The 17,015-nt window shown below is 48.0% G+C and overlaps 1 protein-coding gene across 1 annotated transcript in view; it reads left to right on the forward strand.

Annotated features, from left to right (window-relative positions):
• Nucleotides 1–16,664, forward strand: part of LOC125435515 (hemicentin-2-like) — a 49,889-nt gene extending 33,225 nt beyond the window's left edge. Inside the window, exons 13-17 of the mRNA XM_048501711.1 lie at nucleotides 6,273–6,411; nucleotides 6,496–6,649; nucleotides 8,441–8,550; nucleotides 9,657–9,790; nucleotides 15,717–16,664. Coding sequence (XP_048357668.1) covers nucleotides 6,273–6,411; nucleotides 6,496–6,649; nucleotides 8,441–8,550; nucleotides 9,657–9,790; nucleotides 15,717–16,664 — 1,485 coding nt within the window. The remainder of the gene's footprint in view (nucleotides 1–6,272; nucleotides 6,412–6,495; nucleotides 6,650–8,440; nucleotides 8,551–9,656; nucleotides 9,791–15,716) is intronic.
• Nucleotides 16,665–17,015: the final 351 nt, after the last annotated feature.

Raw genomic sequence — 17,015 nt, forward strand, 5'->3', positions numbered from 1 at the left:
GGAAGGATATAAGCCATTAGACTGGCTCCTGTGGAAGATTTCCACAGTTGGAAGGGACTTCTATTCATAGAGCAACACTGCCTTTCCACAGCAGAAATGCTATTTCTGTGAAAAGGGGGACTCCCTAGAAATAGCTGGGGGTGATGTGTGGAAATCGTTGCCCTTCCAGCTGTGGAAATATCTAGTGAGTCCAAGCCATTATTATTGCTTTTCGGTTTGAATACCACTTTGTAGTTTCTGTTTCATGTTAAAATAAAGCAGCCTCATAGTATGGAGGCATCTAGCTCAGAGTTGGCCCTGCTGACAGGCACCAGCTCTCCACCATCTCTGCAGGAAAAAGGATCTTTACCCGCCCTGATCTCTGAGGTCCTTTTGTCTCCCAACAGGAGGGAGGATTCTGCCCCTGATCTGTGCCTCACCTCCCACTTGTCAGCAAGAGAGTTGCCCTCATGGGCATTGGTTTCGAAACATAGGATTAAATTTGGCTCACTGGCACTTGTGACTTCACAAGACCCTAGATGTGCTCTCCACCTGTGCTGCTTTGCCACCTAGATCTGGCAGGGGTGGTGCCAATCCATGGGCAATCCATGCGCGAAGAACTTTTGGGCAGTGAGCCAGACTGCCTTACCTGCTGGGTCCCTGTGATTCACTGGAGCAGCCTGAAATGATCCGCAACTTCACGCCTACTCAAATTCCCAGCCATTTCTAGCACAGACAATGAAATGTTACATTTGCCTCTGATAAGCAGTGCATTTTTCTACACTAAACATTCAGTGCATACAAGGCCAGCCTTCCAAAGCTTACAGGTGTTTTTTCAACAGGGCTAAATTTGGCTGCCTGGGGCAGGGAGAGACCAGGGGAAAGACTCCCAGTGGTTGGATGAGGCACTTATCTAAGTTGCCAGTTCCCCAAATCCAGGCTGTCTTGTGTTAAAGGATTAAGGTTTTGGCTCCTCAAGCTGCAAAGGGGGATGGAGATTGCGAAGACACAATTTATTTCCTCTAATAAACAGAAAGAGGAACACAGCCAGGCAGCTGCAGAGAGAGAGAGGGCAGTTCAAAAGCAACACTATGGGATGAAATGTGGTGCAAGCAGGGAGGGTCCCTAAGAGTTTCAGGCATTGAAAAAGAAAGAGAAAAGCACAACCCGCAGCCTGCCAAGAGGAGGGAAGGAAAGATACTCCGAACTGAGGGATCAGTACAAAACACGACTCACAGAGTCCTTCCTTACAACATGCATGCAACCTATGGAATTCCTTGCCATATGAAGACAAAAAGGCCAGCAACATGGCTGGATTTAAAACAAGCAAGAGAACGCCTCAAAGCCAGGGTCACTGCTACACCAGTTTTCCATCCGTCAGGTCTGCAAGGAAAAGACAGATCTGCTCATAGATCTCCTCTGTTCATTAACATAAAGCAACTCTGCTTTTGCAATTGCATCCCTTGAAAACATCTGGATTTTCAGCAGTAAGCTTCCCCCCCCCCCCCAAGGTTTTGGAAAGGTTAGAAATCACTTGGTTTTTATAATGCAGCCAGTTTCTAGCAGACAGATGTTAAGAAGAAATCTTTCCTCGTGCACAGGTTGCTTTAGAACAACCACATGCCAAACAGACATTCCGATTGCTGCCCCCCCCCCAACAGTTGGTGCCTATGCTAATTCATCTATGACAGGTGTCTGCAACCTGCAGCTCTCCAGATGTTCATGGACTACAATTCCCATCAGCCCCTGCCAGCATGGCCGCCATGGTGGCAGGGGCTGATGAAAATTATAGTCCGTGAACATCTGGAGAGCCGGAGGTTGCAGACCCCTATGACTTACCAAGTCATCCCCTACTTTCTCAATAGGGATGCCAGCCTCCAGGTGGGACCTGGGGATTCCCCAGATATATCGCTCATTTCCAGACTACAGAGAACAGTTCTCCTGGAGCAGGAGTCTGCAACCTGCGGCTCTCCAGATGTTCATGGAGTACAATTCCCATCAGCCCCTGCCACCATGGCCAATTGACAAGAGCTAGGAAGCTGCCCAGTTTTTGGTTTGCCAGGTCACTCAGAAATCAGATTCAATTTGATCCTCTTACTTACAAACCTGACTATTTTTCCCCCTTCAAACCTGTGCCAGGCTAAGCCCAAGACCTTCTTAAAAGATTTGTGCCTCTAGCTTGGCCCAATATCAATTTGTAAAGAGCATGGCTGTAGAACGATATTAAGATTTTGTAATCAATTCACTTCAAGCAACAATATGTAAATACATGCCCAACTTAGAGTGAAAGGGGAAAAGGCAATTATGACATTATTGGACTAATCACACCAATTACTCTATTAGAGCTTGCAAGCCTAATTAAAGTGGGTTGCCTGACTGTGAGTGCTAGAAAAAACCTTACCTGGGAGGGGGCTACCTAGGCAATTTCCCCTTGAGCAGAAAGATTCCACTTTCAGCTTTTAAGAAGAGCATCACTGATCCTTCTTGAGATGCTCAAATGGAATAGCCGGTGGTCTTTAGAAATTTTAATTTGGGGCATATGAAATAGATGGAGTGCTTAGCTTGAGGCTGAAGCAGACCTGGAGTGGGTAGGAAGTAAAACAGCAGTCTTGTACAGTGTCTTCCCATTCCAGGAAACACATCTGGCTGAGGAGAGAAGGGCTTTTAAAGCCAAGGTACAAGACTGAAGCGAGTCAAGCACTTCATGCTTGAACATGCCCTTTGGAAATCCTGTTTCATGCCTCGACTGAGGGATGACAGGGGCTGCTGGCACTTGGTTCAATATACCCAAGACTTCACCTTTGGGGATGCATTAATGAATCCAGAAGAAGGGACAGGTGGGGGTGGGCCTCATGGAGCACATGGGTTGACTTCATTGTCTCTGTCAGCCTAACCTGGCTGGCTCCCAGACTGGTATAATTATTAAGAGCAGGTGGACTCTGGAGAATTGGCTTTGATCCCCCATTCTTCCACCTGAGACGCAGAGGCTTATCTGGTGAACCAGATTTGTTTCCCCACACCTACATTCCTGCTGGGTGACCTTGGGCAAGTCACAATTCTGCCAGAACTCTCTCAGCTCCACCTACCTCACAAGTGCCTGTTGTGGGGAGAGGAAGGGGAAAGAGTTTGTAAGCCACCTTGAGTCCCCTTACAAGAGAGAAAGGCGGGCTATAAAGCCAAACTCCTCCTCCTCTTCTTCCCAGGTGTTTTGAGATTAACATTCTCTGTAGAGAGCCAGTGTGGTATCAGACTAGACCAGGGGTAGGGAACCTGCGGCTCTCCAGATGTTCAGGAACTACAATTCCCATCAGCCCCTACCAGCATGGCCAATTGGCCATGCTGACAGAGGCTGATGGGAATTGTAGTTCCTGAACATCAGGAGAGCCGCAGGTTCCCTACCCCTGGACTAGACTGAAGTACTGGGGTTGAATCCTAACTTTGACATGAAGCCAGTGGCAGAGCTACAAGGTGACAGGAGTGTGGAAAATTGCCCCAGGCCCCTCCTGCTGTGACGCCCCCTTGCGGCGCCCCAGCCCACCTCCCTTCCCACACTTACCTTAGTTCCTTTCCTTTTCCTAGAACTTTTTCAGGCTGAAAAAAAGACCTGTTCACAGTACAGGCTAAAAACGGCCTGAGGAACTACAGTTCCGTAGAGACCTTGGGGCTCACAAGGTCTCCTGGGAAGTATAGCTTCCATCAGGCCGTTTTTAAGCCTGAATAGGCCTTTTTTCAGCCTGAAAAAGTTCTAGGAAAAGGAAAGGAACTAAGCACTAAGGTAAGTGTGGGAAGAGGGGGCGCCGCAGGGGTGGGGCGCCACAGGGGCGGAAAATATAGATTGCGAACCGGGCGCAGTTTGGTCCAGCTATGCCTCTGCATGAAGCTCATTTGGGTCAGTCATGCATAGGGTTGAAGGGAAGATAAAATGGTTGCCCTAAGCGCCTCATCAGTTATGCAGGTGTACGGAATGATGCATTATCTGATAGAAAGCAAGACTGCAGACCCACTAACAAGTGAGTCTGAATTTTTGCACAGACGTATCTGAACACATAAAGCTGCTACACACCAAGTAAGACCCTGGAGTCCTCTCATGCTCAGTGTACTCATGTCTACTCTGACTGGTAGCAGCTCTTCAAGGTCTCAAGCAGAAGTCTTTCGATATCACCTGACCCTTTTCAAGTGGAGACGCTGGGGATGAAATCCTAGACCTTCTGCAAAGCCAAGCAGCTTCACTGAGCCATAGTTCCTCCCCTGAGATATTTGAAAATGAGATATTTGAAAAGCAGGATATGACTATACGTCTAGCATGCCCAGATTAGTAGCTGACTTGTCTAGCTGAAAGTGGAATCCGGAGGAATTTAAATCTGGGCCACCTGCCCCCACCCCTTCCATGGATTGATTTTGTGGCCTTCTCCCACCTGTAAACTGAAAACAAAAAAGAGGTGCTCTGCAGGGTGTTCTGCAGACTGGATGTGCTAGCGGTTCTCAACCTGTGGGTCGCAACCCCTTTGGGGATCGAATGACCCTTTCACAGGGGTCGCCTAAGACTCTCTGCATCAGTGTTCTCCATCTGTAAAATGGATAAATGTTAGGGTTTGGGGTCACCACAACATGAGGAACTGTATTAAAGGGTCGCGGCATTAGGAAGGTTGAGAACCACTGTGCTAAAGGAAGGATGAGAAACAGAGAATGCACAACAAAGTAAAACAGCTGTTAAATGCTTCTTCAGCCTACACATTTCAGTGCCTGCTACCACCTGGATCAGGTGGAACAGCCTTCACTTTTACAAATGCATCATCCCATACAGTTAACTGGAAATAAAAACACATGGGCTGCTTTTATACTGAGGATTTGCTCTGCTCTAGATCTCAAACTGTAGCACCCATGGGACGTTCTTCTCTCCCAAGGCCTTCCACAGTCTCCCCTACTTTGATGGTTCCAGAATGTGCTTTGGTCTGCTCTTTCTGAAAACATCAGAGTCAAAGCAGCTAAGCCCAGATGTGGACAGGATAGTTCAGATTTCTCTACCTCCCTGACCATATCTGGTACCGTCTGGTGGACACTTCATTGCCCCACAAATGTCTAAGCATCCGCAGCAGCAATGACTCCATCATGGGAAACTCCTCCTCCGTAGAAGCATCAGGGTCTATTTATTTGTGAAGAAGAGAGAGGAGTTAACAGAACTCCAACATTTTATTTATTTATGTATTCTGCCTTTGTATCCCACCCATCCTCGACTTATGTCAGTTTGCAAAAAAGCGAATGATCAATACCAAAAACCGCACCTAACAAAATCATGCACACTGCTTAGTGTGGGCTAAAATTAGCGCAACAGTTTTTAGTGCCTGTCTTTCTCAGCATTTAAACCGTGCAATGGAAGGAATATTACTTAATGTTGGCACTGTTATGTCATAAAGCTTTTATAAATATTCCAATAAAAATAACTTCCAAGTAAAATTTTGGATCAGTCTAAATAAAACATTTAAATAATGCTAACTGTGCTTTATTAATTCCACCCCCCCCCCCCCAGTCAAATAATCAATTGCTTTCAACTATGGGGCCGGGGGGGAACTGAGATATTTACACAGCATGCAAAGTTAATGTGGCATTTAAAATCCTCTAACTTCAACGCAATGCTCAGCAGGAAGCCATAGTCATAGCTGGGATGTTCTGCTAGAAAAGCTGGGCAGTCCCAACAGCATAAGTGGTCATGAGCAGTGGGTGAAGGATTGCTTGCAATAGTGTAAAAGATGCTGGGATTCAGCTCTTGGACAAAAGACAGCTGCGTGTGATGCAAGAGCTGGACGTAAGCTTCTTTCAAGATGTTTCAAGGGATCTGGCTCCAGTTTCAGAGATGCTAAGGTCCTTAGCTGTGTCAGCTTTAATAGGCTTCACAGCATTACCAATAAAGGTAATTTAGTCATTGTGAATGTTGAGGTCTCTCAACCCCAGCAGACCACAACTGGAACTGAAATCAAATCAAAGAGCAGAGAACTACAAAAATCAGAATCATTCCAGGAGCTGAACAGCAAATCTGGATCAGAAGTACAGGGGCGTTCAGTCTTTGGCAGCTCCTGACAGTGTCTGGTCTGAGCATGAGCCACTGCTGGCAGCACACTCGCAAAGTTCCCACAGTGCAAGAAAGCAAACCACAACTCCATGCAGGGGAATGCTTCAGCTATCTCCTCCATCCAGAGTTGGCGTGCAATGCAGCATCCCAAACGACACATAAGAAACTAATGAAGCCTCAAAATAACAACTTGGCTCTTTTATAGCTCTTCCCCTCCCTGTGCTAGAAGCTGATGCAGGAACGCACCCTCGCTCCACACCACACGGAATGTGGCTGGGTCAAGACCACACGGCAACTTGGCGGCAGCTGCTCAGGAAGCCGAGGGCCTAATGAGGCCAGCCCAGCTTACAAGCCTACCCCGCAAGGTAGGATGTGAACAGCAAAGCTACCGGAGCTGAAAGGGTGGAAGAGGGTGTGGTCCCTCCACACTCTGCCTGTTCGAAGCCAAGAGTATGTTGTGATGACAGACGGGGGTGATTTCATCTGGCTACACCTCCCCAGAACCATCATGAGCAATCTTGCGCAGTTGAACACTGGCGGACATGGCCAGGAAGGAATTCTAAGGGTTGCTCCAGGCGCCCCAGTAATCCCCAGTATCCACAGGTACAGCTCGGAGCACCAGCATATTTCAAGGCTCTTTGGCTGCTGGGAACATCCCTAATTTGGATCTGATTTTTTAAACTGCTGTCCTTCTTTAGGGTGTTGTGGGTTTTCTGGGTTGTATAGCCGTGTTCCAGTAGCATAACCCGGAAAATCCACAATACTCTAGTGATTCCAGCAGTGAAAGCCTTTGACAATGAATTGTCCTTCTTTACTTTGCCAAAGTCCTGGGTTTTCACCCAAGGGTTTTCACCATTTGCCCACCATCGTGCCTAGAAGCCACTATAATCTCACACTGAAGTCAACCTTAAAAGCCCTTCGTAGCCTGGGACTTGCATACTTTCCACAGAGACTTTCCCCACCCAGGCCAAAATCAGGGTTATGTTTCTACTACCCTGACTTCCATCAGGTCAGCTTAGCTTCCTCCCCCACACCCCCCCCAAAAAGCAGGACTTTCCTGGGGCATCCCTGAGACTGCAGCATAGCCTGCTATAAGGGTGCATCCAGACCTTTTTTAAGACGGTTGCATTATTATTCCCTATTACATTTTTCTCTCACACAAGTTCCTCCTAGGACCTCAGAGTGGCATACATAGTCCTCCCCTCCTCCATTTTGTCCTTACAACGATCTTGTGAAGTAGGTTAGGCTGAGATAGGGAGTTCTCCACTGCAAAGTTTTTTTTCAGTAGGATTCATATGATTAACTCAAAGGTGAGAATGGTACATTTTTCTGTAACCAGCCAAAGTCACCCAGCAGGCTTCATGTGTAGGAACACAGAAACACATTGACTATTAGAGTGTGCTGCTCATGAGGAGGAGTGGGAATCAAACCTGCCCTACCCTATCCACCCCCAAAACTAAGTTTGCTCACAACTCAAAAAATCCACCAAAAGGAGGAAGATAGCTAAAGACAGCCAGTGTGGTATAGTGGTTAAGAGCAGTGGACTCTAATCTAAAGAACCAGGTTTATTTCCCTACTCCTACACCTGAAGTCTGTTGGGTGACCTTGGGCTAGTCACAGTTCTCTGGGAATTCTCTGCCCCTCCTACCTCACAAGGTGTCTGTTTTGGGGAGAGGAAAGGAAGCCGATTATAAGCCAATTTGAGACTCTTTGTGGTAGAGAAAAGTGGAGCATAAATCCAACTCTTCTTCTTCTCGCACCCCAAAGAGGACTATTTTGGTAAAGAGTCCCAGAATAATAACTCTATGAGGGATTTACGGATAGTGTATCTTGCTATACCTTTTCATTGGATGTCCCTTTCCTCTTAAGTAACATAGAATATACTTCCATTCATAATTTGTACATTTTCCCATTCACACCTCTTACCTTCCTCTATTAGTCTTTTCCAATTACCCTAACCACCCCCAAAACACAGCTTGCTTACAAAACAAAAAATCCACCAAAAAGAAGCAGGCAACTAAAGATACACAATGCATGTATGTTCACAAGAGAAGCAGTGTACAAGAATGGTATTTTTTTTTCTGGCTGTGCATGAATAGCATTACTAACCTTCTAGGTGGGCCATTTGGTTCTCCTGGAATGCCGTGATCTCCAGATTACTGAGATCAGTTCCCTGGAGGAAAAGGACGGCTTCATCATACCATAGAGTTTAGGGGAAACAAAAGTCCTACAGTGACATCACATCCCTGCTGCGCTCTCTCTCCAAACTCTGCCCACAAATCTCCAGGGATCTCTCAAACTAGAGATGGCAACCCTTTGCATATACCCCTAGGCCAGAAGAAGGGAGACAGGTGACATATTCACTGAACGTGGGGCATTCTCCCTTTTCTCTAGGGGAAGAGGACCAGGTGAAAGGACCAGTAAGATGAACGTACAGATGAAGCTGCCTTATCAGGCTCGTCTAGACAGACCTCTCCAAGTTGACTTCATCATCTTCCTTATCTGTTTGCAACTGTGCTTATCCCAGTCTAGTCATTTGCACAGGGAATCAATCATTTGAAAGAGTCATGATAGAATCTATACCCATCTCTCTGTCTCATCCCTTCTTTCTACCCCTTTTTAATCTTTCCCTTAAAGAAAATTCCCCAGTTTGATATCCCTCCACATATCTAAGAAAGAAAGCGGAGATCACAAAAGCCTGTGTTGAAATAAACATTGTTAGTCTGTAAGGGCCCCCAGGACAAAACTAAACAGGAATCTTGGTCACTTTAAAGAAAAGTTCATAAATCATCAACTGGCAGGACTAGGCGAAGGACTGGGCAAAGGATTTTTTAAAACCCTGAAAACTTTTTTAACCTTTTTAAAAACCCTGAAAACTTTGCAAAATATTTAGTTCTCAGAAACTTGGCAAAACTCAAGGTTGTTAACCAGTGAAGAATTTTTCTTGACTTGATTTGAACAAACTATAACTGCATTTCACTACATTTCATGGCTCCGTAAACCTGATGTTTACATTTTCAAACCTCCAATGTAAAATGTCTGCCCAGCAAGGACACACTCAGGGCACCTGAAGGAGTGAGCTCCGTAAATGCCTTTAAGGTGCCACAAAATTATTATTTATTTAAGACATGTGTATGCATTGTTTAAACCTACAATCACACATTTTTTTAAAAAAATGCAATTAATCTTGGGGGAAAAATGGGGGGCAGAATTTTAGTGTCTGAAAATGGCACTTGCAAACTGCAGGAAGTAAAGAGCTCAGAAATGGACTGCAGAGAAGGTAGAGCTGAAAGTCTTTCCCTGGGTAGGTGGATAATGTGGAGGAGTATAACTTGGAAGCCCTGCCTGAGTGGGCGGCAGCACATATGCTGAGCGAAACCACTTTCAGATGAAACAGTCAGAAAAACAGGTTTGCGTTAGAAGGCTGACCTGATCCAGAGAAGACTGAGTGCATAGTCACGCTGCGGTCACCAGCACATGATATGCGTTTATTCAGTTGTTTCTTTTATGAAAATATTTATACCCCCACGTTTCTCTTCTGGCTCATGATTCCAAAATTAAAAACTCTACAAAACACAATAAACCCCAATGAACCACCATTCTCTTCAAGTAAGTGCCTGCGGCTCAAACCCCATGAAAAAGACAACCGGTCTTATAGGTCCTCCTAAAAACTGCACCACCATCAACCCACTCCTCATTCCACAAGGAACAAGTTCTAGTAAATGCCAACAGGCCACCTTAAGTGTAGGAACAAGAAGAAGAAGCCAACCAGAGGACAGCAACTGACTCGTGTGGACAGGAACCATCCTTCAGGTATGGGGGCCTAGGCTATGAAGAGCACTAAAAGCCACACAAGTATATGTAAGTGCTGGCATGTTGCAACTAACTTATGATGACCCCACCAAGGAGCTTTCTAGGCAAGTGGGAAGCAGAGGTAGTTAGCCATCGCCTTCCTCTGCAGAGTTTTCCTCTGCAGTCTCCCTTCCAAGCTTCCAACATCTGATGAAATTGGACTGCATCATCTTGTCTTCCCTCCTAAAGGTCACAACCAGCTCCTTAAACGGAACAAGGAAACAAAACGGCATCTAATTAAGCTATTCTAAAACAGGGAAGATTTATATATTTCATTTATAGTTTGTCTCACCCGCTGAGACTCGAAAAGCGAGATGGGTTCCTTAAGCTGGGGCCCTAACAAATAATCAGGCTGTCGCATTCTGAACCAGTTGCAGTGCCTGGGTTGTCTCCCAACATAAAGCATGTTCCAGTAGCTAGCCCTATTATGAAGTTACAAGAGTTTTAGCATGTCAAGTGAGCTGAATCTAAGAAAAGAGAAAGCTGGTAAATGAGATGACAGAAGGCGCTTTTGGCCCCCACACCAACCTGTTTTTCAAACAGCAAGGCTGAATCCACGAGCATCCTCCAAGCTCTTGACCTGCTCTGCAAAAGCCAACTCCCATCATTCCAAGACTAGCAGATCCAGTTGCTACAAAGCGTCAGACTCCCGGACCAGCATTACCTCTGCCGTATCTAGATTCTAATTATTCGGCCTTAGCCAGAAGAACAGTGATGACGAACCTTTCGGACTCAGCTTGTCAAAACTGTCTTGACTTTCCTGGCAAGTCACCCCCACCCCAGAAAAAGAGAAACAATTATTTACATGTTCATTTGTTTTTTTTAAAAATGCAGTCCAATCATTATGCTATGCATTATGTAATGAGACATCAAATAATTACAAAAAATGACTCAAACAGAGAAAATAGTAATTGTCAGGTACTGGTGAATGCTGGCGTGTCACCCAAAATGTCATGGCGTTTCACCTTTGACATGTGTCATAGGTTCACCATCACCGCACTAGAGGCTACCAGGGGTCTGCAACCTGCAGCTCTCCAGATGTTTATGGACTACAAATCCCATCAGCCCCTGCCAGCATAGCCAATTGGGGCTGATGGGAATTGTAGTCCATGAACATCTGGAGAGCCGCAGGTTGCAGACCCCACTAGATCACAGCCTCAAAGCATTGTTCCAAGCAGAGACAGGGGCACCTAGAGGTTTTGAAAATGAAATATCAAGCTAGGTGTCTTCTACGTATTGCTGACACCCAATTCCAAAGGTCCAGACTATCTCTTTCAGCGACTCATGTAAATATTGAAGGGCACAGGGGAAAACAAAACCCTGAGGTATCCCTCAAGTCAGATCTCAATTCACAGGTTCTGCTATCTCTGAAAAAGCCCAATTAAACCGGATCATACAAATCTCATATACTCACTTGTTCCCAAAGGTTTATGCTTTAAAAGCAAACTCCTATGGAGGCTTTCAAGCAGTTACAGCGCAAGTAAAGCCTTTCAGAAGAACTTTTTACGGCACCAGGAGTCATCACAGTTATATAGGAAAGTTACAGCTGACTTGTGTTTCATTGTTTTGTAAAGTTTTTTACTGTTTGATTCACAGACTATTACATTCTGACACTTCAGTCTTTCCCAGGGAATCATCTGCAACTGTGCCTTATTTCAGAACATTAATTTTTCTTAGAACAGTCACTGCTTGCTCCATACAGTCCACAGAAAGACACAGGAACATAATGAACCACCACCCTAATGACTATCTCAATCTTGTAAATAACAAACCTGGTCTAGAAAGCACTGCTTTTTGAAATCTATGGTCAAGTTCACCTCTCCGTCTGCATGAAAGGACGTCAGCCTGTTTCACCCTCAGTTTCCCAATCAGCACAGCATGAATAACCACAGCCCATCACACAGGATCATTTTTTTGTAATAACAAACATATAAAAAGACTGCAAAGTTCTTTATAAGCTTAAAACACTGTATAATTTAAAACATAAATCATAGCAATAATGTTTCCAGTGGAAGAGCTAAACTGGAGTTCAATTGTCTCCAGACTCAGTATACAGTGAATTGGAGTGGCCCATTTTCCAGCCTCAAGGATGAATCCACCTACGCATCGAGATTTTTTTAGGTATAACCTTTTAAGAGTCAAAGCTCTCTTTATCCGATACCAAGAGAACTCTGACGCTCAGAACCTTATGCCCTGGAAATGTTCATCTTTAAGGTGCTACTGTACTAGAATCTAGTTCTTCTCCTGCAGATGAACACGGCTACCCACCTGAACCTAATGTCCCCAATAGTGCTACATTTTTTTAAAACTCTCAGTGACAGAATGAATGGGGATGTCCCACTGTTGAGAATCTTACAGACCAATTATTGTCTCCAGACTCAGTATACAGTGAATTGGAGAGTCCCTCTGGCTCATTTTCCAGTCTCAAAGATGAATCCACCTAAGCACCCCCAGCCAAGCACTTGGCCTCTAGAGATGAAGAGTCCACCCCACCCCACCCCACCCCAGCCAGCCTGCCTGCCAGTCAAGCAGCTCTGCCATTCCAACAGAAGATTCAACTGGTTGTGGTGGGTTTTCCAGGCTGTGTGGCCATGGCCTAGTTAGTAGATCTACCAGACCACGGCCACACAGCCTGGAAAACCCACCACAACCAGTTGAATCCGGCCGTGAAAGCCTTCGACAATACATAGAAGTCTAAATCTTTCTGGGTCTGTCTTGTCAACAAGAGATAAGCCGCTGATAAGGAGGGCAACTGATCCCACAGTTCTTAAGGTTACATATGCATATTTCATGCATTTGAAAGCAACAGTCCCTGATTTCTCTTCTCCAGACAAGCAAGAGGGACAGCCCATCCCTGCCAAGCTCTTCCGGGGCTTCCAGCTGCCCCCTGTTAGAAACAAGACATTGGGCTAGAAACAAGTCTTTGGCCTGACCCAGCAAGCCAGTTCTTCAGCCTTTCCTCATATTCCCTCTGATAACGCTGGTCACTGTTCTTTAGATTCTTTCTGGCACGTACCACTCTGCTGTGAAGTTTGGTAACCAGAACTGAATATGGAACTCAAAGGCCTGACCAACACTTGGGTGAGGGTGGGTAAAGGCTCCTCCCCTGCACAATGCAAGCCACCATGGCATGGTATTTGCTTGCGTTCTTCCTTATAGTGCTGCTGCATTTCTCATTCATATTCAGTTTGCCTACTGGGCATCTTATTGCATGTCAAGCTCTGAGAAGCCATGCCCTGCAAGCAAGGCCTCATGCAGATGGGATGGGGTGCTACAGAAGCCTCAAGTGGCTCAAGGTTGGGGGTGGAGGGCAAGTCGCAGGGCTTTGGAAAAGCTGCCACGTGAAAATGCTCTCTGATGGGCCAAAAGCCAGCTGCCAACTGACACACGGCAAAGGGCATAGAAAGGAGAGGAAGGAGGCGGCTGGAACAACAGGTTCCGTTTAGTACACGCTGCAAGGGTCTGACTGCAAGCAGTGTGCAGTAGGGGTTGACTAAGTCAGGCCTAGTGGGATCTCTCTCAAGTGGCATGAAATTGCCAAACTGGCACAAAGGGAAACTTCACTGCCTGTAGGCCCCAAAAGCGACAAGGAGCCTCACTCTTCAATACGACAACCACCAAGTTCTACGGAAGGCCCACGAAGACTCCACTAAAAAAATGTCGAGCCAATTACAGTGTCACAGATTGATACCCGTAAAACAGGATCTGAATAGTGAGGAAATACTGAGTTAAATGTCACAATCAGGCATTTTCCTCTGGATCAGTGCCCTGGGGATCTCCCTCTTTTCCAAAAGGCTGTGTTCAGAAGGTCATGGGCACTGACCCAGGCACACTCTCAGGACAATCTATAAAAGATGCCAACCCACAACTATGCTTCCACCTTGCTGAGATATTTAATTTGGATTTTTCCCAATGACTGGCTATAAGGCAGGGTAAAGCTGCTCCCTCAGTGGGCAAATTTTAGGGGTAGAAAAGATGGCCACATTTTGACCAAAAAAAATCCTATTCCTCTACTCTCTATAGTAGCACTGAGAATGAATGCTCTCCATGACTAATTTCTAGAGAGATTCTTTCTTCCGGGTGATGCTATCTTGTCCAAAATGTCCCAATGGAGGAAGAATAAGCTGCTCTAGGAAGTCAGGTGGCTAATACCATCCTGGCATGAGTGTACATCCGGAGGAGAAATTACGTACATCCAATGCTGGCAATCTCCAACTACGGTACAGAGACTACAATTATGATCTATTAGTGCTGGCACTGCCAAAGGAATAGTGTTGGCATATGCAGTCAGTATCTATTTATTTAAGCCATTCACAAGTCACTTTTCTCTGATAAAGGAGGTGGGTGCACAATTTCAGGTTGACTCAGGATATCCTGCGGCCTTCTTTCCCAGCCCCCATCTCGAGGCGGGGAACTGGATTAGGCCAGCCTTTCTGGCAAGCCAGCTTCAGCCAAGCCCAAAGTATGCAAGTACGCCTCTCTCTGGTGCACAAGCCTGTGTGCTTTTGTACAGTTTTGCCTCCAGCCTGCCAGGGAAACAGGACAGTACTGGCGACCAGGGCAGCAGAGCAGACTGCGCCTTAGGCCGCTGTCAGGATCACCACCTCTTCAACTCCTGCTCACACACGCTACAGTCTCCAACTACGAGACAGCTGCTGTGTCCGTGGATCATCAGACAGTTCAAACCTGGATCCCTCCAGCTCAGATATTCCTCTTGAACCAAAATGGCAGGAATCAGCCACGCAGTCTAACACCACCTGGCAGCTTTCTGTGTCTCTTAAACCCACACCACAGCAAGCTGGGGGAAGCGTTTTCTAGGTTCCAGAAGAAAGATCCTTCAACAACTGTACAGCATCCTCCTCCCCACCCTCCTCACACTGGAAACCAGCTCTAGGGTGGGTTCTGAGCTGTAGCAGCTTCAGCAAAACAATCTCCTGGTGTGGAGACTTCTGCAGCAGCTCCGGATTCCTCTCAAGATCTCTGACCTCATGACTCAGCTGGGAAGGAACATGCCCAGTGAACCGGCAGTAGCCTTTGGCAGAGACGGAGTTTCAGACCACGGGGAAGGGGGCACACACCTGGCACTGCTGGCAGGAAGCAGCCTGCTGTGCTTGCCCATAATAGCCAAAGGGCACCCAATTTCGCTCCCCCACCGCTGGCCCCTCATTCCAATAACCTGGCACTGGAGGCCTTCAGCACTGGCCCTAAGGGATTTTCCCACCTGAAGAAGACAGTCCAAATGATGCATTAAGCTTATTTTTATTTTAAAAGGGGGAGCAAGAGATAGAAGGGGGGAGGGCCTCACTCCCTTTGGAATCTGCTGCTTTAAGCCAGGCAAGGCCACAGATGGCAGGAGGAGAGAAAGTGGGAGAAAGGTGGGTGCCTGATTAGTCCAGGCTAATGGGCGGCCTCAGGAATTAACTCGAACCCTGGCGAAGAAAGGCCCAGTTCTGAGTTTCCACAGAAAGGGCTGGTGAACAAGCCGCATGAAGGATAAACCCAAAAAACATTCAAGAAAGATGAAGGCAACTTCTGGCAAACATTTCTAACACCGGGCTTAGATGGGCATGGGCTCTCAGCAGCAGGAATTTGCCCAGAAATGTGCCTCAGGACGAGTCAAACTAGTGCATACCAGCCTTCAGGCTAAAGCACAACCTCGGAAAAAAGTTTAAGACCTTCCTTTGAGTCAGGGGAGGGCCAAAATGGGACGCTGTTTTGAGTCCCACAGTCTTGATCATTAAGAGAGAGACACTGTCCATATGCAGAGTGCTCACAACCACCTAAAGGGCTGGTTTTGAGTTACTCCCCCTCCTCCCAGTTTCCGAGCATGTACAGAGCGCTCCACCCTAGCCAGGCAGGGGGTGTGGCCCCAGCGCCTCGCCCTCCTTCCCTCCTCGTACCTTTGGCTTTGGGGCGCCCCTCTTGCTTCTTGCCCTCGGCGGGGGGCGCCCCAGCCTGGCCCTTCTGCTGCTTCTTCTTCCGCCTGCCGCGCAGCCAGCTGAAGGCCCGGCGCAGGCTGGACGAGCCGCCTTTGGATTTCTTCTTCTTGGGGGGCGACGCGGCCGGGGAGGCGCTCCCCTTGTCGGCGGGAATCCAGGTGTCGTCGGGAGGCGCCGCAGGTGCGCTCTTCCCGGCCATCTCCCAAAAGAGCGGGGCGGGCGAGACGGGGGGGGGGGCTCCGCTGGCGGCGGGGAGGCGCGCGCCGCCGTCGCCCCCTCTTCCGGCCCTGCTCGGCGGCGGAGTGGGTCACTGGCCGGCCAGGGGAGCCGCGGCGGCGGCGAGAGGCGGGTGTCCCATGGAGGTGAGTCTCTCCGCCGCGCGCCCTGCCTCTCCGAAGGGCCCCTCTGCCCGCCGCTGCGCCCTGGTTCCCGAGAAGGCTCCCCGGCGCCTTCCCGGTGGGGCTGCCCCTCTTGGCGGCCCCCCAATTGCTTCCCTTGTCTCGGGTCTCCCCGATCGGCCAGGCGCGAAAGCAGCAGCAGCCGCCGGGGAAAGTTTCGCCCGGACGGGAGGGTGTGTGGGGCGGCCGGGCGGGGCCTGCCGAGCGCGCCGGGGTGTGGAGAGGTTCCCCTCCTCCAACGCGCTGCTGCTGCCGCTGCCTCCCCGGCGCACGAGCTGCCCTGCTCTGCTTGCCGGTCGCCGCCGCTCCCCCGGGCTCAGTCCCCGCTTCGGCTCGGAGGGGATCCCCGGGGAGGAAGCGGCGAGCAGACCGGGCATGGGCTCCGTTCAGCCCCGGAATCTCTTTTCGGCGCGGAGCCTTGGGAGGTAAGCGGGTCCACCATGCCGCTCAGCACGTTTAACAAAGTTAAACGGCTAAAGATTTAACATCCGGATCGCGTGAATAGGTTGAGATTGGATCCAGTGGCATTTACTTTTATGTGAACTTTAGGATGTCGGTTTGAAGTTAATAGCATACTTACGGGAATAAGCAGCAGTGCCTACGAACATGTGCAGAGTGTCGAAGGCTTTCACTGCCGGATTTAAGTGGTGGTTGTGGGTTTTCCGGGCTGTGTGGCCGTGGTCTGGTAGATCTACCAGACCACGACCACAGCCCGGAAAACCCACAACAACCATGTGCAGAGTGCTTTCCCCTTGCTAAGAGCTGGAGCTAGCCAATCTA

This window comes from Sphaerodactylus townsendi, linkage group LG06, assembly GCF_021028975.2.
Source record: "Sphaerodactylus townsendi isolate TG3544 linkage group LG06, MPM_Stown_v2.3, whole genome shotgun sequence".
NCBI classification, from domain to species: domain Eukaryota; kingdom Metazoa; phylum Chordata; class Lepidosauria; order Squamata; family Sphaerodactylidae; genus Sphaerodactylus; species Sphaerodactylus townsendi.